This window comes from Martes martes, assembly GCF_963455335.1.
Source record: "Martes martes genome assembly, chromosome: 17".
Taxonomy (NCBI): Eukaryota; Metazoa; Chordata; class Mammalia; order Carnivora; family Mustelidae; genus Martes; species Martes martes.
This window is the reverse complement of record NC_137905.1, coordinates 13,396,867-13,420,540: the sequence shown is the minus strand read 5'-3', so window position 1 is coordinate 13,420,540 and position 23,674 is coordinate 13,396,867. Positions and strand designations below refer to the sequence as shown.

The following is a 23,674-nucleotide window of genomic DNA, read 5'->3' as shown; positions in this document are numbered from 1 at the left end:
ATGTCAGATGATCTCATCCCTTTCATGATTTCTCTCAGGCCCTGGTGACATCCAGTTATTTCTCTCTGACCTTTTTCTGGACATGAAGGGGCAGCTTTTTTCCTGTTCTGCACTAAAACCATAAAAAGGGAACAAGCCTGATTTCTCAAAGACAGGTTTTTACCAGGGGATTTGCAGACATTTATTTTCCTCCTCCCTAATTTGCACACTATCCCTTGAAAAGAGCAAAGAAACCTTAGTGCTCTCAGCTTAAAATCAAGAGGGGAGAGTAAGTCTCGAATCCCACTGGCCAACCTTAAGAACAAAAAAATCCTTTTGAGGCCTTGCCAGGGTCCCTACAGTCCCTCCAGTCTTCCTCAAAACCCTGCCACAAGAGGGGGACAGAGAAAATGCTGACACACGCTGATCCCTGCTGTCCCTCCCCAGCTCATTGCCCGCATCACTGACATTTTTGAAGTGGAACCTAATAAGATGTGTGTTGCCAGCCGCTCACATGCCTTTGCCACGGTGACCTTCACCCCGCAGACCATGCAGACCTACCAGTGTATCTTCGAGGCTACCTTGGATGGCTTGCCCAGGTACCAGCTCCCCTGTCCCTCCCTGCAGGGTGAGGAGGGAATGCCATGCCGGGCACGCCTGGCTGATGGGCCTCCCCCTTCCGGTTCCCTGCAGCAACCTGACCAGAAACCGCAGCCTCGGGTTTGATATCGTCGGGGAAGGGACCCTCCCTCGGGTGATCGTGGTGCGGCCAGTTCTCTGCAACCAGCATGGAAACCCCTTGCTCCTCTTCAAGAGGCTCCTGCTTGGTCAGTCAGAGAAGCTGCCTCTCATCCTCAAGAACAACGGCACCATCCCCGCCCAGGTACTGCGGGGGGCGAAACGTGGGACAGAAAGGGAGAAGAATGACTCAGAAGTCGGACTTTCGGCTTTGAGGTCTCTGCCATCCCTGACCTGCGAGGACTTCTTTGATGTCCCTCACGCATTAACCTGTGTAAGGCGTGGGACACGCAGAGCCGAGTCAGCCAGAGTGTCTGCCTCAAGGAGTGTAAGAAAGCAGAGTACACAGCCCGCCGAGAGTTCCTGTGTGAAGCGTGTGCAGGGATACACCCTGAGCCGAGCGGGGAGGACTATGGGTATTCTTGGAGTCTTCTTTATCCTTCCATTTTTTCTGTAATGAACTTGCATTTTGAATAAGGAAGAAACAAAAGAAACTTCAATAGGGGTGAGAGATGCCACATCTCGGGGGACTCTTGGTTCAGCCATTAAACTGTGGTTTTATTTTGATTATTTTTTTTCTGTTCACATCCGTGTTTTACCAAAAAAAAAAAAAAAAAGGTGATAAACTGTGTAAGGATTCCACGAAGAACTGCAGGACTTTTGAGAATGTTCTACTCCCATCTAGGGGAATCAAGGAAAATTTCACTCTAAAATGACACAGAGGCTGGGCATTGCAGGACAGCTGGGTTTCAGGAAGGGCGCGTGGCAGGGACTGCATCCCAGCTGGGGAAAGAAAACTATTCAGACAAAGGCACAGAAGCAAAAAATGTGTCCGGCACACAACAGGAACTCGTAGGCCCCCAGCAACGTGAGAGCGCAGGGGCCGGAAGAGCAGTGGGAGATAAAAATAGAAGGGAGAGTAAGGACAGCTCGCAGGAGGCTTTGGATTCTCTCTATATTTTCAACACTGCAAGATGTTCTTACTATCTTGTTGGATTTTTTTTTAAGACTTCTTTATTTATTTGAGAGAGAGAGAGAGAGAAAGTGAGAGACAGAGCAGGAGTAACAAGGGAGGGGAGAGGCAGAGGGAGAAGCAAACTCCTTACCGACCAAGGAGCCTGAGGTGGGGCTCGATCCCAGGACCCATGGGTGGTGACCTGAACTGAAGGCAGACACTTAACGGACTGAGCCACCCAGGCGCCCCTCATTGTCGGGTTTTGTTGTTCATACAGTTAAGGCTCATTTAGATTCACCCACATTTGTCACTTTCATTGCTCCCCCTCTTACACAGCGCCCCCTTCCACCTGAGCTCCTCTGCCTCTCCCCGCTGAAACCGCCTGGACTGTTCCCTCAACGCGGGTCTGCTGGCAGTGAATTCTCTCAGCTTGTACTTGAAAATCTCCATTTCTTCTTCATTTTTAGGGCCATTTTTACTGGCTGTAGAACTCTCCCTCGATAGTTGTTTTCTCCCAGCTGATGAGAGCTTTCATTCCAGTGTGTTCTGGTTTCCACTGTCGCTTGCTGAGACGGCAGCTATGTCTAAAATGTCCTGTTAAGGTCATCTTTCTCCTCCGACTTTGTCTGGCATTTTCACTTTGTGTTCGTCTTCTGTGGTTTCACTATGACGTGACTAGGTATGGATTTCTTTCCATTGATCCCTCCCGGAATTCACCTGGCTTCTTGATTCTGGAATCGATGTCTTAAATCAGTTTTGGCGTTTTTCTCTGGGCTCCATTCTGGATAATCTCTTAGGACCTGTCTTTAGCTCATTAACTTTCCTTTTAGCTGTGTCTAATTTTTATTATACCTTCCACTGAGTTCTTCAGTTATTATATTTTTCAGTTCTAGAAGTTCTATTAGGCTGCTTTTCAAATATATATAGTCAGTTTGGAAGATTTCTGACTTTGTGCTGAAACTGTCAGACTTGGCTTTATTTCTTGAACATAGTAATCACAGCCATTTTGCCATCTATACCCGGTCATTCCAAAATCTGGATTCCCTGTGGGTCTGTTTCTGATATCCGCTATTTCTGCTCATTTTTGCCCATGATGTCCTTTCTCCTCATGTGCCTAGTTATCTTCGATCCCGTGTTGAGTATGATACCTGAAAATTATTTAGAAATAACAACACTAAAGATGATGTTCCTTTTCTTCAGAGACAATTTTCATTTGCTTCTGCCAAGTACTTTGAGACATTAGAAACTTAGGATCACCTAAAACTAGTTTTAGGGCTTGAGATTTCGTGGACTCAGAGCAAGATTGCTTCCCGGGGGTAGGGGCGAGCTGGGTTATAGCCAACCTGTCTACCTTTGGTCCTATCGGCAGGTTCTTTGGGGTCACAGTCTACAGGAAAGAAAATACCCACCTTTCACAATACTTTCGCCCTCTTAGCACCAAGAGGCCATCAAAAGCACAACTGAGCCTCCTACCTACCTCTTCTAGACAGCAAGCACTCCAAGTCAAAAACAGCCCAGAAATGTAGGCTAGACTTTCTGGATTCCCGTGCTCTCCCAGATCTTGGTCTGGCTACTCTTCATTACCTTCTTAGCCCTGTGATGCTTTAAAGAAATGTGTTTTTCCTGTTGTTGTCATCCTGTTTTTTGTTTGTTTTGAATCCACATTACCTAGTTTCCCATTGCCCTGTATGGTTTCCATTATTGTAGCTTTATAAAATGTTCTAGCATCTAATTTAGTAAATTCCTGCTCACCTATTCCCCATTTTTCTAATTTTTCTTGACAATTTTTACATATCTGTCTTCTCAGATGAACTTTAGACATCATCTTTTAATGTTCTTCAAAAGGTCCAATTAGGAATCCTGTGAATTATTTGGGAAGAATTTCTACTGTTAGAGTATTTAGGCTCTCAGGAGCAACATTTCGAATTCCCATCCATTTATCTAGATTTTTTTAATGTCAACATTTGTCAGATAACTCCTCCATATAGTTTCTTTCTAAGATTGTTTCTAAACTTATCATTTTTTAATCTCAGAAGTTTCCCATGTAGTACCACTATTTCTTTATTCTTTTTGCCTCATTTCTTATATCATTCAATCGTATTTATGATGGTACCAGCGTGACTGTCTTCTAAAACTGATTTCTCAGACCTAAAATCAGAAATAGGGCTTTTGTTTTTGCATCCACTGTGGTGGTCCAGAAAATATCCCTTTTCTTCACCTAAGCCATAGACCTACTTTGGTTTTCTTTTTAACTCGGCAGGCAGCTCCATATGACACTATCAGGCAACTGATGGATTAACACCTAGGAGACACTGGTTTTGGGGGAACTCATATCCATGTAAGCCTTGATAGAATGATGAGTATTCATCTCCATTGTGTTACTCCAGAGTATATTTAGCAGCTGCCTCTGTCAGCAGCAGAGGCCTTGGCAAGCCCATCTTGACACTACGTAGCTTGAGCATCATAAAGTCACCCCTAGTCTCTGGACCACCAGTTCCTTACTTGTTTAATAAGAGCTGAACTGAGCTTTCCTTTTCCTCCCCAGGTCTAATATTTATTTTATTTCCCTTTTAGTAAGTAATTTTAAAAAGTGAGCTCTGGGCACAATGACTTTTTGAATACTTTCCAAACACCACCGTATCTCTACCCAGACTCAAAACCCATGAGCCCGCCTGTAAGCTTAACACTCAGCCTTGCTTTCTTTATGCCAGCTGCATGTCGATCTGAGGGACCAACTAGGCGTCTTCTCCCTGAAAGGGATCCCCACCACCTCCTACATCTACATCACAGAGGAGAACAAACCACATGCCAAAGGTAGGTAGAGGGAATGTAGCTTCTGGAGGGCGATGGGTCCCAGGAGCTGTTTTATTAGGGAACTAATAAGGACCCAGCCACAGTAGGATACTCAGTCTCATCACCAGGGGCCTCTGTAGGTAAGGCTCACTCCCACATAAAGCTGCCCTCCCTTGAGTCAGGATCTCTCTGGTTACATCTTCCTTTAAACTAGTTCTAAATCTCATGTCTCTCTCTTTTGCAGCAAAGAAAGCTCACACGGCCTCCCTGGTTGTTCCTCCTGGAAACACAGCTGGATTCGATGTCGTTTTCCAATCCCAGAAGGTTGGGAGAATGAAAGGCACCATCCACTTGTCCGTGGTCGACAACCAGTATGAGGAGACAATCATCCACATGGTGGGAGAAGGTTATGAGGATGACGTCACCTTGGGCAACATCCATGGGCTGGTGCTTTCCGGCAGCCCTGAGACCCCAGAGATCTCTGAGATCATTGAGGAAAATAGTATGGAAGACTTGGTAACAGGTGAGAGAAATGGAAGTGAGGTACTGATAACAGTCGGCTCAGGCCATTTTAAATAAGAGTGAAATTTAAATAACAGCTCAGCCAGCTTCCTGGGAATTTGGGAGAGCATCTCCTCTTCCTCACTGTATGCCCCTTCATTTGTGGCTCAGACAATGCTTTCAATCACATGTTCCCTCAAGGAACATTTCTTGAGCATCAACATGCCTGAACCAGGCACTCTGCTGAGCCCTGGAATTTTAAAGAGTAAGAAGAGAGTCTCCACCTTGGGGAGCTTAGAGTTTTAGCTAATTCCAGTATAGCTAATAAATGAAATTCAGAGTTCACATTCCAGATTAGCTAAGTGAGCACGTATCTCTCTAGTTTTCCCCATTTCTTTCAGCTGGCTTATATCGGCATTGTCTGTTTCGTGTACCCTAGACATTCCGCGAGAAATTGTGGGCTTCTTTAATTAAAGAATGTGTAGGTTTGTGGCACCTCTAGAACATCCTTCTGTTGGTGTCTGAGGCCCTGCAGCATCAGGAGCACCTGGGAGCTTGTTAGAAATGGGAATGGCCGGGCCTGCCCCAGCACCTCGGGCTGGCGGAAGCTGAGTCTACATTTCAGCAAGATCCCTCAGTGACTTGTGTGTGTGTTAAAACTGAAGATGGGCTCCTCTGCGGTCCGTCTCGCACTTCGTTTAGTTGACTATGTTCTTTGTGGTGGAAGAAAATTTATGTCATCGTTATTTTCAAAAAGCACTTGTTAATCACCCTAATTGTATAGCTAATTGGTATGAATTGAGTGATAAACACATTCTCATCATCTTTCCAGAAGCCTTATTACAACTGGACAGTCTACATGACATGACTTAAAATCAACACTCCTCACACATAGGACGTTTCTCCCGTTAGTGGCTACCGGGTGACATCTCTCTTGTGAGGGGTCAAGCAGAAGCCAGCATGAACCCCGGTTCAGAAATCAGATTGCACACTTACAATAGGGTTACCAGGTTTAGAAAATCAGAATATAGGAGTCCCTGTTAAATTTGAATTTCAGATAAAAAGCAGAGTTTTTTTTATTATTTGTGTGTCCCCAAATATTGTATAGAACATACTGATACTGTAAGTGACTCATCAATTATTTATGATTCAAGTTTAACATGGACTTTTTTATTTTATCTTATTTTCACCCTTAATAATATTGTTTGAGCAAACAAATGGAGTAGGCACCCTATATTTTCTCTTAGAGGTGAGGGCCAAGGTAGATGGATGGATGTGGATGGATGGATGGATGGATGGACGGACGGATGGACAGCTGGATGGGCAGATAGACAAATAGATTTCCCAAGGAGGGAAAATTTAAGCTAAGGGACTCCAAATTTTTCCAGAATAATCATCAAAGGGAGGGAGGGATGCATGAGGGTAGGGCCCCGTGTCTTTCAGGTGCAGCCTCCTTAGGGAAGTGAGCCCCAGGAGGAGGCCAGGGACGACTCAGAGACCTTCTGCTTCTGTCCATAGCTTCTCTGGTGGACCACATCCAGTTTGGGGACTGCCACATTGGAAACAGCTATAACGTGAACTTCACAATCACAAACCACAGCCAAGTGAACGTGATACGGTTTGAATGGCCCCTTTTAGCTACAGTTTCCTTTTCCCCACAGGTGAGTGCAAGCCATTCACTGTTCTCTGGACTTCCTTGGCCAACATCAATTTGATAGTCGGTCTCTTCCCATGAATACATAGGATGGGATGGATGGTTCTCAAGCTGAGAAACAGCCTAAGAACTACCCCTTACTCAGACCAGGTGCCAGAGGACACTGTTCATGTCTCCTTGGGTCTAAGGACAGAGAATGAGGTCTGCCGAGATGGTTGCTAGGCTGGTGTTGAGGAATCCCACGGAAACCTGTGTGGATGAAAACAGGTCTCGTCTTCCTGTCCCGGAGTATAGATCTGTGTTCCCCGAAGTGTATGTTCTTTAGAGCATTAGTCCTGCAAAAGTGGTTCATTGGAAGCTAAAATGGGGGTAGTCGGTTCTGTGAACAACTGAGATTGAGCAAATTTGCATATTATATCTTTCTCTTAAAGGTGCCCAGTGCTATTCAGCACACTAAAACCTAGTTAACTTTGTTTTACCTGGAATTTTCTGGACCCTTCTTTTAGCATCTCACAGCACACCTTTTATGAATTGCTAACCAAATCTCGACGTCCCACAAGGCCTAAGAGAATGTGGTAGCAGATCTAGCCTCTGGCTAGTTGTTGTTTTTCATAGTTCACTGTTGAGTTCCCAGAACAGTGGATATACCTAGATGTGTCCGCTGCTCCTATCCTGTTTTGGTCACCAAGTCTGTTCACACATGGACAAGGGGAGAGGGCAAGGAGATTTGGGGACCCTACTTTGTCACCTTTATTTTTTAGTTTTTTTGTTTAAGTAGGTTCCATGCCCAGTGTGGAACCCAACACAGGCCTTGAACTCACGGCCCTGAGATCAAGACCTGAGCTGAGATCAAGGGTTGGACTCTCAACTGACTGAGCCACCTAGGCACCGGCTTTGTCACTTTTGAATCTTTGCATGCTCTCAGGGAGTTTGGCTTCTTGGAGGGATGTAAAGTGTCAGTCAAAGTAGGCAGAGATGAGCTCAATATAGTGCATTTAGTGCCCCACGGGCACACACACTCCTGCATAGACGCCCCCACCACCCACGTACACATTTGTGGCCTTGGGAATACTAAGCTTTCTTCTCCCTTCACTTCCCAGTGGAAAGTTTTTAGATCTGTCTGAAACATTATAGGACTATTATATATATATATGTCTGTGTGTTTATATATGTTAAACCTTAAATGATTTTATGCTATAGACCAAATTAAATTTCCCATTTATCTGGTATACTTCAGTGAATCTCAGCTTTTCTGGCCTCAGGATTCCTTTACCCTATTAAACATTATCAAGGAACTCAAAAAAGCTTTTGTTTGTGTGGGTTATATCTGCTGATAGTTACCATATTAGAAATTAAAACTGAGACTATCTGAAAACATATATTTATTCATTTTTAAATAATAAACCTATTTATGTTAATATAAGTACCACTTTTTCATGAAAACGGCTATGTTTTTCAAAATACAACAGTTAATGAGAAGAGTGGCATTATTTTACAGTTTTACAAATCTCTTTAATATCTGGCTTAGTAGAAGGAGCTAGATTCTCCTATTTGCTTCTCCATTGATCTGCCGCAATATCGTCTGTCATGTAACCTCTAGAACGTTCCATTGTATACTCACGAGAAAATGAGAGTGAAAAAATCAACTAACATCTTAGTATTATGATGAAAGTAGTTTTGACCTCATGAACTTCTGAAAAGGTCATAGGGGTCCCAGAGGTCACCTGACCACACTCTGAGAACTGTGAATATACTGAGTGCGCCTGTCCCTGGTCCATACAGATCATATCGATGAAGAAGCACAGGTAGTTTGGAGTATGGTACCTGGCGCCATGCTGTCGGGGGCTGAATCCAGTTCTTCCAGTATTCTTGGGAGGACCACGAACAAGTTACAAGTTTCCTTACCTGTACAATAGGGGCAATGGCTCTACATCTCCCTGGGTCATTGTAGGGATTAGCAGAATTGTGTAAAGGTTTAAATTGTGCCCAATGCAAGTAACAGTTTAACAAATATTAGCTGCTTTCATTTTTAGTCTTGTATTTCTAAGAACCTCTTATACATCTTTAAGACCATCTACATAGGCAGGTTTGAGTGACATATTTTTTGCCAAGATTTTTGGCTCTACCCCTTCTCTAGAATGTCACCACCACATATCAAAAGTCCTTAAGCTCAGATTCCCAAAAATACTAATACCAGGGTCTTCCCCAGATGGGCCACCTCCACCCTGGGTGTGCCAAGGACACAGTGGTGACCATGAAGTCAGACGTGCCCATCAATCTGAAGAAGATGGGGATCAAGTGTAAGCTGTCCAGGATCACGTTTCCACTCCCTGCAGAGCAGGTCCCTGACTGGGATGACCGCATGCGCACGGTCAAGTGGGTGGATGTGCTCAGAAACCCACCTGGGACTTTGACTACAAAACGGAAGGTGAGTGAGGACATCAGGCACAGATCTGACCAGGCCTACCAGGGCTGGGGGCCTGCTGCTCTCTACTTCAGTGTCTCATCATTGTCTTCCAACAAAAAAAGAAAAAAAATGTTTCCCATTCTACTTAACCTTGATTTCAGAAGTGACAACTGAACTTGCATGCCCACCCACACATCTTGATCTGTCCAGCTTTGGTTTCAGTCTGGATGCCTCATGCAGCAAGTCCTCCCACCTTTTTCAACAGCACAGGGCCTCACCTTTCGGTCAGTTCCTCTTTCCCTTGGGTGTCCAAAATTAGATTAGACTCTTTGGTTCATGACAGAATCTCATCTGTGATCCAAGAATGCCCCTCTTTTAATCAGTCCTTGGTTGGTTTCTTTTGCATAGTAGAATAAACAGAGATGAACTCACATCAACACAGGAAATAGAACATGGAACACGTGTGTGCTTCTCAGCCATTCCTTCCCCCTGCCTTCCCTCTTAGATGTAATCACCATACTGAATCTCGTTTACTTACTCCCTTGATTTTTGTGTTTTTTCTTTCTTTTTTAACCTATGCATTCTTTTTGTTTTTTAAGATTTTATTTATTATTTGACAGAGACGTAGCGAGAGAGGGAACACAAGCAGGGGGAGTGGGAGAGGGAGAAGCAGGCTTCCCCCTGAGTAGAGAGCCCGATGCGGGACCCTGGGATCGTGACCTGAGCCAAAGGCAGATGCTTAACAACTAAGCCACCCAGGCATTCATTAGTTGTAGTTTTTCACTTTAGTTTTTTAAAAAGGTTAGATTGCATGTGATCCGTATTGTCACATGTGGCTATCGTGCACCCAATTTCACTGCTCTATAAAATTCTATTATTATTTATCATTCATTCTTCTTTTGAAAATTATTTGTGATTTTGCTATCATGCACAGTGTTTCTGTAAATATTACCATTCATGTCAAGTGGTGTTCATTTGTAAAAGTTTATATTCCTGGAAGTGGAATTGCCAAGCCATAGGATATGTGAATTTCAGCTTTCCAAGGTAATGCCCAAGTGTTTTCCAAAATGGCTGTACCAATGTATACTCTTACTGGCAAAGGGATCTCACTGATACGCATTTTCTCCACAACTGGGCATTGCCAGACCTCTCGCTTTTTATCATTTATGTGAATGAGAAATGGTCTCATTTGGGGACTACTTTGCATTTCCCTAACCACTGATAAAGTTGAGTATGTCTTCATATGATTATTGGCCATAATGGTTGTCTCTTATATAAATGCCTTTTACTTATTTTTCAATTAGCTGCTTATCCTTAATATGAGTTATTTTATTTTTTATAAACTCTACTATTCCTTCCTACTATTTGTCTGCAAACGTCTTCACCAAATTTAAAGCTTTTTACTTTTTTTGATGTATCTTTTGATGAACAAAAAATATTCTTAAGTTTAATATAGTCATATCTATTAACCTCATTTTCTATATTTATTATTTTTGTGTCTTATTTTTAAAGCCCTTCCCTACCAGAAAAGAAAAAATATGCTTTTTTTTTTTTTTAGGTTTAAGAACTTTGCTGTTTATATTTAAGCCCTTGGCCCACATGGACTTTATGTATGGTGTGAAGCAAGGACCCAATTTTACAGTTTTCCATCTAGATAACTAACCTGGCCAAATCCTCTTTTTTGTTTAGCCCTTCTGTTTCCTAGTGATCTGCCATGACTCCCTTGTCATCTAAACTTCATACATACCTAGGATATTTCTTGTCTTAGTATTCTGCTTCATTGTTGATTTGTCTATCCCTATGCCAGTTTTAACCTGCCTCAACTTCTATAGCTTCACAGTCAGCCTTGTTATCTGGAAGGAAAGTCCCTTTTCCATACTGTTTTGTTCTGAAGTGTTTTATTTATTCTTGGTCTTTTATTTTTCTATCTAATTTTGGAATCCACTAACCAAGTACTATGGAAACACGAATGGAAGCTTGATTGGAATTGGATTTCATCCATAAGTCAGTTTAGGAAGAATTAGCAATTTCACAATATTAATTTCTCCTTTCTATTAACAAATTTTATCTCTTTATTTAGATCTTTAAGATTTTTTTTTACTACACTTCAGGTTCTTTAAAAGTGTTAGGACTCTTCAGGCTTTTGATTTGTTCTTGAGTCAATGTTATTAAATTATTTTTCTAGGAATTTGCCCTTTGACTAAGTTTTCATATGTATTTTCATAAAATTATTTATAATATTTTCTATCACTTGTTTAAATCTGTAGGGTTGGTGGTGATGTCCTCCTCTTCATTTTTGATATTGGTTATTTGTATTTATTCCTTTTTTTTTTCTTGATCAATCTCACTGAAGACTTTTTAAGTCATTCCAAATAAACAAATTTTGGCTTCATTGGTCCTCTCTGTTTTCGACCTATTCTTGATTTCATTAATATCTCTCCCTATCTTTATGACTTCCTTTCTTCTGCCTTCTTCTGAGTCCATCTAACCAAAAAACCTCATGTCTCTGCAATCCTACTACTCTCAGTAATTTGTTTCCTTCCCCATTTCGGAGTCATTTAGGTTTGCCTGAATCATTTATTCTGGAACTTGAGTTTGTGTGTTGGTGCTCATTTGCACGGGTAAAATATAGTACCGTGCTCCCCCACAGCACTTTATTCCTCTGGGTTAACTGGCTCCACCTTTGTTACAGGTAATAGAGACAGACCCCGAGCCCGCCCACTCTGTAGTAGAAGAGAACTATCGAGAACTGCGTCTTCAGATCAGTGCCAATGTGAATTTCGCTTCGTATGCATGCCACACAAGCAACGTGCACTTTAAAGAAACGCTGGTTTACCAGACCCGAGTGTTTCAGTGAGTCTTTCAGAGCCCCCCACCTCACAGGAACGCTCTTTCATTCCATCATCTGCCCACTCCTTCACCACACATTTCTTCAGCGTCTCTGACAGCACATACCAGGCAACAGAGCCGCTTAGCACTCACCAGAGTAACTCTGCAGGAGCAGTGAAACCTTCAGACCCACAAAGCTATGGAAGTTCCCACTTGAAGTCAAGATATAGGCCAGGAAACACAGTCTGCCGGCAGGAGCAGCATCCTGCCATCAGGTCCCCGGTGGTGACCGTCCTGGCAGCAGCAGTCGACACCACCAACCAGGAGCGGCTCTTTTCTCCCCAACCCCAGGTCACAGTTCGGACAATATCCACACTGATGGCAGTGGGTCCGTCTCAGCTTAGGAGCCCCACAACCTAGAGAAGGCAACACTCCTCATAACCATTCCATAGGTATAGCTTCTAGGATCCCTGTGGGGGACATGCCCAGTTACAAGAGTCACTACACTAAAAAAAAACCCTAAAGCTATATCTTCCCTCCAGGAATCATAATTCCCTCCAGACCAGATGCAATTTACCAATCAGGGGTCATTTTTACTAGAAACAGGTTGCCTAATAATACAACTGGTATTTCTCCTTTATCGTGTTTCCAGGGAAACAGAGCTAGAAATTTCACTTGTAGCCAAAATTGTCCTCAGAAGGAAAAAGAGTTATGCGAACTCACACACGGGAATACAGGAGGTCATGGGCCCCCATCTTAAGGAGCTCATGGTGGGCGGGGGGAGGATGGGTGAAAATAGGTGAATTGATAGTTGCGGTGTGGTGGTGTGTGTATTCTGGAGAGTACCTAAAACAGCCTGAGATGTGGGGACAACCAGGAAGCAGAGAGCTCAGCAGGGAAGGCGCCCCAGACGAAGTGGTGCCCCGCTGAACTGCGGAAGATGAACAGGAGGTAGCCAGGTGAAGAAGTGAGTGAGGAAGGAAAGGGCCTTCTAGACAGAGAGAACAGCACATATAAAGACAGACTATTCTTTAAGAATTACAAGCACAAAAATGTGAACCACTAATGTTTCAACTTTGTAAGAATTAGTAATTAACTTGTTCCACTTGCATTTGTTACCCTTTACATGTTCTCACCAATTTTTATAGAAGCAAAAGAGATAAGGCAGGAGGTAGGACCTTCTACTGATACCTATTTCTCCTAAAGTAGGGGTTGGCAAACTTGGCCCACGGACCAAATCCAGCCAGCTGCCTCTCATTGTAAATAAAGTTACTTCTGGCCAGGGCCATGCCCATCAGTTTACGTGTTGTCTGTGGCTGCTTTTGCACTGCAACAGCAAAGTGAGTAGTTGCTACAAAGACCTATGGTACACAAAGCCCAAAAAAAAAAAAAAAAGTGCTATCTTGCCCTTTGTTAAAAAAAAAAAAAAAGTTTGCCAATCCCAATCTAAACCAAGAACTCTTTTTAATCAGAAGTATTCTGTACCACCAAGATTTCTCCACTTTATAACATTTTCTTTAAGATAATGACCAGTTCTCATACTAGTACACAATAAACACAAGCCCCTGAGGTCCAAGCACTTGACTTTGGGCGTACCTGCATGGTCTACCTGGATTGGGTAATGGAAACCTAATCCTTATACCCTACTCTTACACCCTACTGCACCCCACTCACAAACTCTCAACTCCTACCACTTCCCTAAAACTAGAATAGCACTTGTGTTTCTTTCTCTAGGACAATCATTTTCTTGTGTCAAAGCCTCATCCTTCTGCTGTGATTGTGATCAAGTTTAAATGTGATTCCAGAAGAAAGATTCTATCTCCTGTTCTTGTCTTAGATGCAGGGAAACTTGAGGCAAGAAAGGGCTCCACTAATTCAGAATTTGAGACACGTCTCAGCCAGTGAAGGAATCTCAGGCAGGGGTAAAGAAGCCTCTGACCACAGGGACATTGTTCCCAGTGGGAGATGCTTCAGGAAGGGAGGGACTATGAAATTTGCACCTAAAGGAGGGAAACACATTTTGATTCCTCTCCCATGGAAATGTTTCAGGATTACAGCAATGCATGCCGAGAGCTCATTGCGTAGGGTACTTACTGGTGGTGTTCCAGATGATTTTTGGTACTAAACATTTGGATAATTTTACTTTTAATAGCTATGTACATATTTTACATGTTTTAGAAGAAAATATAACTAGCATAGCAAATGCATGATGTTGGATAAAATGCTTAAAACTTGCCTTTTGAAAAAATGTTTAAGAAACACAGTGATGACTTAAAGAAGTTAAGTAACAGTATAGATGATGGGCAGACAGAAAAAAATCGCTGACAGCACTTTTCTCAAATCCATTCTCTGATCTATCTGTAGGTTTGAACTGGTTAATTCAGGAAGCGTGCAGCTGGAATTCAACTGGGTATCAGAAGAGACTACAAAGGCTGTCAGTTTTGCAATGCCAGATAACCAAGGTAAACACAATGACAGGAAAAACCCAGGGCTTGAACTGAGTCCCCAGTTAATAGGAGAGCCTTGTTCATGGAGCAGTGAGCACTGCCCCTACAGCCCCCACCCCAGTAGCCAAGGAGAAGCAGAGAAAACGTCTCATGGTGTCTGCAGAACCCAAAGGGTCTGAGAAACTCAAGAGCTGACCTCTGTCCTCCTGGAGCCTGAACCCTGGCCATCCACCAGGCCACCACCCTGACCACAGAGCCCTGGGAATCTTATCTTGTTTTTTAGGCGTTAGCCTCTTGGAAGATTACAGACCCTTGCTGAAACTATGAAATGTTTCCCCAAGAAAATACACACCCATACCCAAGTTGATACGTATAAAGTCCTCAGAAAAGGGCTCAACACTTGGTGGACAGATACTCGTTACTGTTGTTGCAGTTTTGGAGATTCACAGACCTTTTGAATGGGCCCCAGGTTGTGAACCCCTTTTTTTAAAACAATGATTCTCCAAAAATTAGGTTCACAGCCCATTATTCTTGAGACAGAATACCTAGAGACATCTCTTTGACCCACCCCCTTGAGCCAAAAGGAAACAGCTTTGAAAACTTGATAGAATTAATAGAAGTATTTTCAGGAGTCTCCTATGAGAGACGTAAGCCAGTTCCTTACCCCCAGGGCCCAAGATTAGGCATACCTGCTGGAAGAGGTGAGCCCAGACCCCACAGAGGGTCCCTCTGGACCTGTGAGTGGGCTGCCTTCCATCTGCTCGCCCACTGCAAATGCAGTGCACCACTGGCTGTCTCTGTTTGCCCCCAGGTTCCGCTCAAAAAGACCAGCTTAGCCAGGGCACGCTGCACACGGTCAGCACCCTGGACAGTGCCACCGACCACTGGAATGAAGTTTCCCTGCCACCCTTCTCTGTGGAGCCCTCCTCAGGCACTGTGCCTGCAGGCAAAACTCGGAAGCTCAAAGTGAAATTCTCCCCGCTGGAGGTTGGGGACTTCGAGGGCCATCTTTTCTGCCAGTAAGAAGTGCTCCCCAGAACAAAGTTTGGCATCTTCTGTCCTCTCTTTTGTCCCACCACTACCACCATTCTTTCCAGCCTTGGGCCCCCCCACAGCACCCAAATGGTCACATTTCCTTTTTGGAAGATTCAAAAGGGCCAGGGCTTGGAATATACAGAGAATTGGGCCTTTTGTATCACTCACCAACACTCTCTAGACTCTTCCTCCTGCCCCCTTCCCCCTTCCCAGCCACATACAGGTTTCCACTGAGCAACAGAATGGCTGACGGACAGATGGGTTCCAGTACTTGGGCACGTACGAACTTAGGAAAACTTTCTTGTATGTTTTCTGAGACTTGGTTTCCTCATGTAGAAAGCAAACAGCAATACCCACCTTGTACTGTTGCCATGAACCTTAAATGAGTCAATTCAAGTGAAGGCTTAACAGAGAACCTGGCACACAATTATCCCATACACATACCTGGTGGTGGGGGAGGCATGGACCTGACACAGGTCGGTGAGGAATAGAAGGGCCCACACCCAGTTCCAGAAAAGCCAATCTAGTAACTTCTAGCCCTGAAAGCTCCTGATATGCTAACCACTCCCAGGAAAGCTCCATGCAGAACACCCACCTTACAGAGGACTGTATGAACCCCAGCATGGGGTAGACAGACCTGCGTGGGCCATGAGAGCCTTGTGGAGCCCCACAACCCACCACAGGGACCCTCCCCCACATCTTGGCTGCCTGAACTTGGTGCTGGGGCTAAGTCTGATCACATCTACCTCACCTTCTCCAAGGCGCTCAGGATACTCTTTTAGGATTTTTCTGTCCATGTTCATACCCCAGTAGGTGCCTATGAGAGGACCCAGAGGGTAAGACTTTCTGCTCAATTTACAGCAGGGAGATTTTGTCACCACTGCTGGAGGGATAACCTGAGGCTGTACTTAGATACAGAAAAGGAGCCAGAATTCAGCCCCTCCTCCTCAGCGCATTCACAAGTCCATCCACTCAACAGTTAATGAGTCAGCACCTACCATGTATCACGCACTGTTCAGGGACTGAGATTGTGTCGTTGACCAGCACAGTCTCTGCTTTTTTGGAGCTCACATTCTGGTGGACATAATAATTTATTTCCAACTCTGAAAGCAACAACTGATTTAAAAATAAGTAAGAATAACTTTATCCTCTCAGGATTCCCAACTTGCCACCAGGGGAGCAAGGTCCAGTCCTAACAACGAAAGGGCGGAGCTTCTTGCCCTTCTGCCATTTTGACCTGAAACACTCCGACTACATCAGCGGTCATCGGCGCAACCCAGACCTCCGAGGGCCTGGTGGTGGGGCTCTGGACCCCAACACCCAGGTGATTGAGTTCACCAGTGTGGGCATAGGAGGGAAGAGTCTCCGGTGAGTTGCCTAGGTTTACATCAGTTGAGTTCCTATCACTAAGTCCTTCTAAAGAATGGGGAGGAAGAATTCAGGGAAGTCAGTGAGACTAAATCCTAAAAGTGGGCTTGAACTACTGGGGTTGGACTTCAGAGAACTGTTCTAGTAAAGAAGCTGGATTTGTTCTCCTTAGTGTCAACACTGGGGAAAATTTGGAAGACATAAACACAGAATCCCTGACCACCCCCTTAACCACAGAGGATCAATGGGACAGAAGCACCCTGGGCATCATTTTTACTCCAAAGTCCAGTTCGCTAGCCATAGTCTGGAGCCCCAGTGGAGATGCAGTTTTCATTTCTATGTTAATGAAGTGCCCAGATAAGTTCTACTTCCCAGATAGGGGGGCCTGTGCTAGAGAAGATCGTAAGAATGTTTGTCTTATTCCTCAACACCCCCCCCGTGTCACTCTCTGTGATCAATTCTTCCTCCTCGGCCAGGACTTTTACAATACTGAACCCCACTAACACCACCTACACCTTCTGCTGGATCTCTGAAGAAACTGAAAGTCTCCAGAACCCTGCAGCCTTCACATGCCTTACAGAGAAGGGCCTCATTCACCCAGAAAAGAAAGCTGAGGTGTGTATGTGAATGAAGACTGCCTGATGAAAGACTTTATTCTCTCTCTCTCTCTCTCTCCCTCTCTCTCTCTCTCTGGATAGCAAGTGTGCTGTAGACCATAGGTAGAGTGAGGGAGCACAGCCTGAGGGTGCATGAATCAATAAGTATTTCTTGAGTAGCATAAACAGGAGGCCATCCTCATGGATAAGACATACCTGCACTCCCTTGGTTGGCCATGGAGAGATGGAGAGTTCTAGCATTTGCAGTTTTAAAAACTGAAACTATTAAAGCAGGGAAGGGGATCTGGGCACTTATGGCTGGGGACTCTAGGACCCATAGAGAAACAGGAAGGCTTATTTTTTCCCCCAAGGGACTGACAGTGGTAAAAGTATACAGGTGTGTTTTTACTTGGTCCGGTCAAAGGGCAAAACAGAAAAGTGAGTCCTGTCCCACAGCTCAGTCCTCATGTTTACACAGTGGTGTGGGGACTAGAGTGTGGGGTTAGACCTAGGGAAGCATGAATTCATTGGCCAAAACAGACCCCATATCCTATAAATTCCACAGAGAATCTCAGGCAGAAATAGATCCGTGAAATAGAAATGATGAATTCAAATGCCTTCGGGCAGGTCCCACAAATGAATGGAGCAGGCCCAGGGGACAATGACAAGGAATGCTGAGCCCACCCCTGGCTGGCTGCTGTGCTTCTCTGTCAGGTGACCACACACAGACAAGTGGCCCAGGGCTGCTGATTTTCCTGAACTTTTGGGGAAAGGCCAAAATTCCATATTTCTCTCAGATTCTGTCCGTTTTTACAGGCCAAACAAAGACATGGTGTGAAATATGGCTGTCCAGCCACCAGAGGCTGTGGGGAGGGGGGTGGACCCCCTCAGAAGGACCTGTGGGCAGGGTCCAAACAGACACTGATATCGCTGGAACAGCCACACTTACCTGCCTTCACAGAGACAGCAGAAAGGGAGGGGTGACCTGATAATGTCAACCATCGTAACCCCAGCACCAGGAAGCCTCCAAGGGCACGTGGAACAAGCAAACAGAAACACCTTTTACCCCTCTGTTCCCACCTGTCTTCTTAGATTACCTTCCAGTTCACACCTTCCCATCTGGACATCACAGAAGCCTTCTGGACTTTCTTAATCCCCGAACACAACATCACTGTCCCTTTCCTACTGGTGGGCAAAGCCACCGATCCTCTCATCAATCTGGACAAGTCACACCTCAACTTCAGCTGTCTCCTCATTGGTAAGCCTGCCCTGTTGGTCTATGTGTGAGTTGGTGGGACCTGTGAGGGCTGACCCGGCAATGAGCTCCAGGAGCAGACTCGGGTGGCAAACTTGTCCTGGTGCCTGTCAGACGTTCTCTATCACTGTTCACAAAGCCAAGAAATATTTATCTCTCCATCTAACTTCCACCGGGTGTCTTCTAAATCCACACACTAATAACCTCTGAGAATTCAGGAGCCTTGCTGCAGACCTTGCTTGTTAGGTTCCTCGAAGGCCTGGACTGACTATGTCCATTTCCAGAGCCCCATGTCATCCCCGTCTTACTTGCACGTGCCTCCAGAGGACGCACTGTACTTGCTCGCCTCTCAGTCTGCACCCCAGTGATCAGATTTCTCTGCCATCCTTTCACGCATTTATTCAGCTCAACAAATGTTACCGAGCCCTTGTATGACCCAGGCACGGTTCTGTGAGCTGAGAATGCCGTGGGTAAAGCCAAAGTCTCCCCCTCCCCCCCCCCCGCCGGTTATATTCTAGTAATAGAAAGCAGACCAGCAAGGGATGCCTGGGGGGGCTCAGTCAGTTAAGCACCTGCTGCCTTCAGCTCAGGTCATGATCTCAGGTCCTGGATCGAGTCCCACATTGGACTTCTTGCTCAGTGAGGAGCCTGCTTCTCCCTCTGCCTGCCTCTCCCCGCTGTTTGAATGCTCTTTCTCACTCTCTCTCCTCTCTCTCTCTCTCTCTGGTTCTCTCTGACAAATAAATAAATAAAATCTTTAAAAAAAAAAAAAAGAAAGCAGACTACTAAAAAAGAAAAAAATATATATACAGCATGTCAGATGTTAGTAAGTATTCTAGAGAAGAGTAAAGCAGGGTGGGGAGAGTAAAGATGCCAGTAGGCAGTAGGAAAGTGACATTTGATCAGACACCTGAAGGAAATAAAGGAAGTGATTGCCAGGTCCCTTGTCACATGGATGCAGGGTGTGTGTGTGTGTGTGTGTGTGTGTCTGTAAAATACAATTAAGGGAGAGGATTTTTAGTAACTCATTAGATTTTTATATTTAGAAAAATAATATACTTCATAATAAGATGATAAGTCTATTATATAAGGAAAATTTATTTTATCTCCGCCTATCCTTTCCATCAAAGGAAGCCCATGTTAACAGCTTATTATGTAATATTTCCATACATTTCTTATACTGATACATATAAGTATGTGGGAGGAGACTGTGATGTTCCAGAAGGTTTCGAACAAATAAATGGGCAGTAGAGCATAAGAATAATAACAGTACTCTTTTTTTTTAAAGATTTTATTTATTTATTTGACAAAGATCACAAGTAGGCAGAGAGGCAGGCAGAGAGAGAGAAGAGGAAGCAGGCTCCCTGCTGAGCAGAGAGCCCGATGCGGGGCTCGATCCCAGAACCCCGGGATCATGACCTGAGCCGAAGGCAGAGGCTTTAACCCCCTGAGCCACCCAGGTGCCCCAATAACAGTACTCTTGACTATAGAGAACAAATGAATGGCTACCAGAGGGGAGGGGTAGAGGGATGGTGAAGAACCAGGTGATGGGGACTAAGGAGTGCTCTTGTCGTGATGAGCACCGGGTGGGGTATGGAAGTGGTGAATCACTACATGACACACCTGAGACTAATAGAACACTGTTAACTAACTGGAATTAAAATTAAATTAAATAAATAGAAACAGCAACAGCAAGGCGAACAGAATTTAATCTGGGGATGCAAAGGTGGTGCATTTCAATATAATGATTATATCAACAGATTAAAGAACAACCAGGTGATCGTATGAATATGCACTAAAAAAGTCATTGCAGAAATTCTTAACAAAAACTCTAATTGTAAGATAGGAAGGAACAGAGGGGAAAACTTAAATAGAGGAGACTACCGTGGGGCGCCTGGGTGGCTCAGTCAGTTATGTATCTGACTCTTGATTTCAGCTTAGATCACGATCTCAGGGTCATGAGATGGAGCCCCGCGTGGGACTTTGGGCTGAGAGTGGAGCCTGCTTGGGATTCTCTCTCTCCCTCTGCCCCTCCCCCAACCCTGCTCACACATACGCTCACGCTCACTCTCCCTCCCTCTTTCCCTCTTCCTCAAAAAAAAAGAAGACTAACCAAAATCAAGAGGCAGATATTATACTGTAATTAAACACTGGAACCACTTCAGTTAAAAATCAGGAATTAGGCAAGGATGCTCATTACCATCATTATTATTGAATACTTTCTTTGTGATTTTAGTTAGCAAATATAATAAAACAAGAAAATTCAAGAATTGGCATAAACATTAAGGAAAAAGAGACAAAACTATCTCATTTGCTGTTGCTGGTGACTTCTTACATAGAAAACCTCCAGAGGCTCTAGAGAAAAGCAAAACAAACCACTAGAATCAACAAGATAATTTAGTAAGCGGCTGGATGCAAGACAATTATGTAAAAATCAATAGTTTCTCTTTCTTTAAGCAATAAGCACCCAGAAACAGAAAAAAAAAGTCCATTCGATATTGACAAAACCTATATAATATCTAAGGATAAATGTAACAAGAAAAGCACAGGACTTATATGAAGAAAACTATAAAATCGTATTAAAATGCCCTCAAACAAGATGTGAACGTTTACCAGTTCTCTCAAGATTAAATACAAATTTAATCAAGTTCCAATTAGAATTCCAATTGGTGTTGCCAGATAAAATACAGGATGCATAGTCACATTTGAATTTCAGATAACAGTGAGTAATTTTTTTAATATAAATATGTCAATACGAGTATGTGTCATGCAATATTTGGGACATACTTACACTAAAAAAATATTTCCTAAATCTGGCAGCCTTAATCCCAAAAGGATTGGGGGCAGAGGGAGAATTAGATAAAATGATTCTAAAGTATATGTAGAAAACAAATGCTCTACAATAGACATGGAAAGTAAGAAAAAGCAAAATAGTTACAGAAGATGTACTCAGGCCCTGTCAGGACTCTCACAACATACCTGAGCTCTGATTCAAAACCGTGTAATGCAGAGACTATCTACAAAGATATGGGCCTGCCAGGGAGGGTGAAGCCCTCATCACCTAAGCGGGAAGGCATTAGTTCCAAAGGAACAAAGAGAGAAAATGATGTCATCAGAATCACCTCGGGACAGCTGCGACCGAGTCAGAGGGGCCAGAGGGCTCCCAGCAGGAGCAGGAAATTGAGGGAATAAAGTTCTAGAAGGAGAGAGGTGAATCTCGCCAGGGGAAGCAGGACCCTTGTAGGGAAGAAAAGGAGGAAAGAAAGAAGGAAAGGAGGTAGTCAAAGACTGAGGAGCTTGGGAGAAGAAAGAAAAGAAGTTGAAAAGTTTTTTCTGTGACGGCTTCCTCTTGCTCGAGGAGCAGTATCTGCTGAATGCTTCAGGAGCGGGCGGGAGGCCTTCACTCAGGGCTGGTGTTTCTCCCTTAGGCAGAGAAGCCAGGGAGACCGTGCACATCATCAACAAGGAGGAGCAGGGGTTCTCTTTTGCCTTCCAGGACAACTCCCGGTATTCCGAAGGTTTCAGCAACAGCCTGGTCATATGTCCCATGGAAGGTTGGATCCCACCACTGTCCAGGTAAAGAAAAAGCCCCCCACAACTGCACACCCCCACTATAGCAAGGGTTCTAGACCTGCTAGCCAGGAGAATCCATTTCCCCCAGAGTGCCCTGTATCACATCTCTTCCAACTCCAAAATTTATATGAACAATCCCATCCGTGTCCTCCTTATTTTCCATTGTTCGTTTTCCTGATAAGTTGCAGAGCACTGAGAACTTTAAGACCTTCTTCTAGATATTTTTCTCTCATGTTTACATTCTTTTCCTTTTTTTCTGTTATATTTGTGAATTCATAAAGCAATGTTCAGCCATGACTGGCAAATCTTCAGAACTCGTCGTAATTTGGAATGACAGTGACTTTTCCTCATAGAGCATGTGCTAACCCATCAGGCTCATATTCTTTAGCAGGTTATAACAGGTTGGCCTTGGCCACTAATCTGCTCTCTCCTTCCCCAACCAGGTTCCCGGTTGATATTTTCTTCACACCAAAGCAGGAGGGAGATGTGAACTTTAATTTGATCTGCAATGTGAAAAAGAAAGCTCACCCTCTGACTTTAAATGTCAAGGCTGAGGGATACACTATGAATGCGGAGGTCAAGTGCAAGGACAGGACTGGTTTGATCACTCTCCTGACTCCCAAAGAGACTAACATTATCAACTTCTATGAGGTCAGAGTGTGAAAGAGCCTTGATTCACTCTCACTCTCCTCTCCTCTCCCCCTCTCTCTTTCTCTGTTTCCACACTGGCTGGGAAAGGAAGTAGAAGGGAATGTTAGCTGCAGCTCTCTGTTTCAAATGCCAGGGAGACCAGAAGAACAGCAGCATGCCAGAAGCATCTCCACCCTCAGAATGCATATAGTTTTTATGTGAAAACTTATTTTATCTTTCAGGGGGTGGAGAGATGGTAGGGAAGGGAATAATACTTGATTTCAACATACAGGAAGGATGTTTGTCCACCAAGGTTGTCTAAAAATTAAATTGCCATCTTACACTTCAGGTATGAGCCCCCACCCCCCCATCATTTAGTAGCTCTTGGTGGAATATCTGACTACATTAATTAAGCCCATGATACTCAGCTCACTAACATCATCTGTCATCCCTATCTCCCAAATGATATTTTTCCCCAGCATCTTACATATCCTAACCCCAGAGAAGGGAACCATGATTTGCATTCCATCAACCTACTACTCTGTTCTCTGTCTCTCAGGTAGAGTTGAACGAATGTGTTCAGTGTGAACTCAGCTTTATCAACACTGGAAAATTCAACTTCAGCTTCCAAGCGGAGCTATCTGGCCCCAAATCCCTATTGCAATACTTGGAATTTTCCCCCATTGATGGCAGTGTGGATGTAGGGCAGACTGCACATGCCTCCGTGTCTTTCCAGCCATTTAAGAAGTGTGTCTTGAAAGGCCTGGAACTCAGAATCAAGGTGAGACCATTTAACATTGTCTGACCCTGAAACCACTCCCAGCACTCTCTCTTGAGAGATTAATTCTCCTGTATGTTCCTTGTCTTCTACACCCTTCTAGAAGCTCCTGGAGAGTGGTCGTGTTGGAAACAGT

At 44.1% G+C, this 23,674-nt stretch overlaps 1 protein-coding gene across 2 annotated transcripts in view; it reads left to right on the top strand.

Annotated features, from left to right (window-relative positions):
• Positions 1-23,674, top strand: part of HYDIN (HYDIN axonemal central pair apparatus protein) — a gene marked incomplete at both ends in the record, with an annotated part of 302,437 nt that overhangs the window by 246,862 nt on the left and 31,901 nt on the right. For both annotated transcript variants that reach the window (XM_080829076.1, XM_080829075.1), the window contains 15 exons: positions 427-578; positions 673-862; positions 4,384-4,486; positions 4,710-4,988; positions 6,485-6,627; positions 8,830-9,048; positions 11,720-11,880; positions 14,221-14,318; positions 15,115-15,322; positions 16,494-16,706; positions 17,183-17,321; positions 18,395-18,560; positions 21,986-22,133; positions 22,574-22,781; positions 23,320-23,541. In XM_080829076.1, the coding sequence (XP_080685202.1) occupies positions 427-578; positions 673-862; positions 4,384-4,486; positions 4,710-4,988; positions 6,485-6,627; positions 8,830-9,048; positions 11,720-11,880; positions 14,221-14,318; positions 15,115-15,322; positions 16,494-16,706; positions 17,183-17,321; positions 18,395-18,560; positions 21,986-22,133; positions 22,574-22,781; positions 23,320-23,541 (2,649 nt within the window). The remainder of the gene's footprint in view (positions 1-426; positions 579-672; positions 863-4,383; positions 4,487-4,709; positions 4,989-6,484; positions 6,628-8,829; positions 9,049-11,719; positions 11,881-14,220; positions 14,319-15,114; positions 15,323-16,493; positions 16,707-17,182; positions 17,322-18,394; positions 18,561-21,985; positions 22,134-22,573; positions 22,782-23,319; positions 23,542-23,674) is intronic.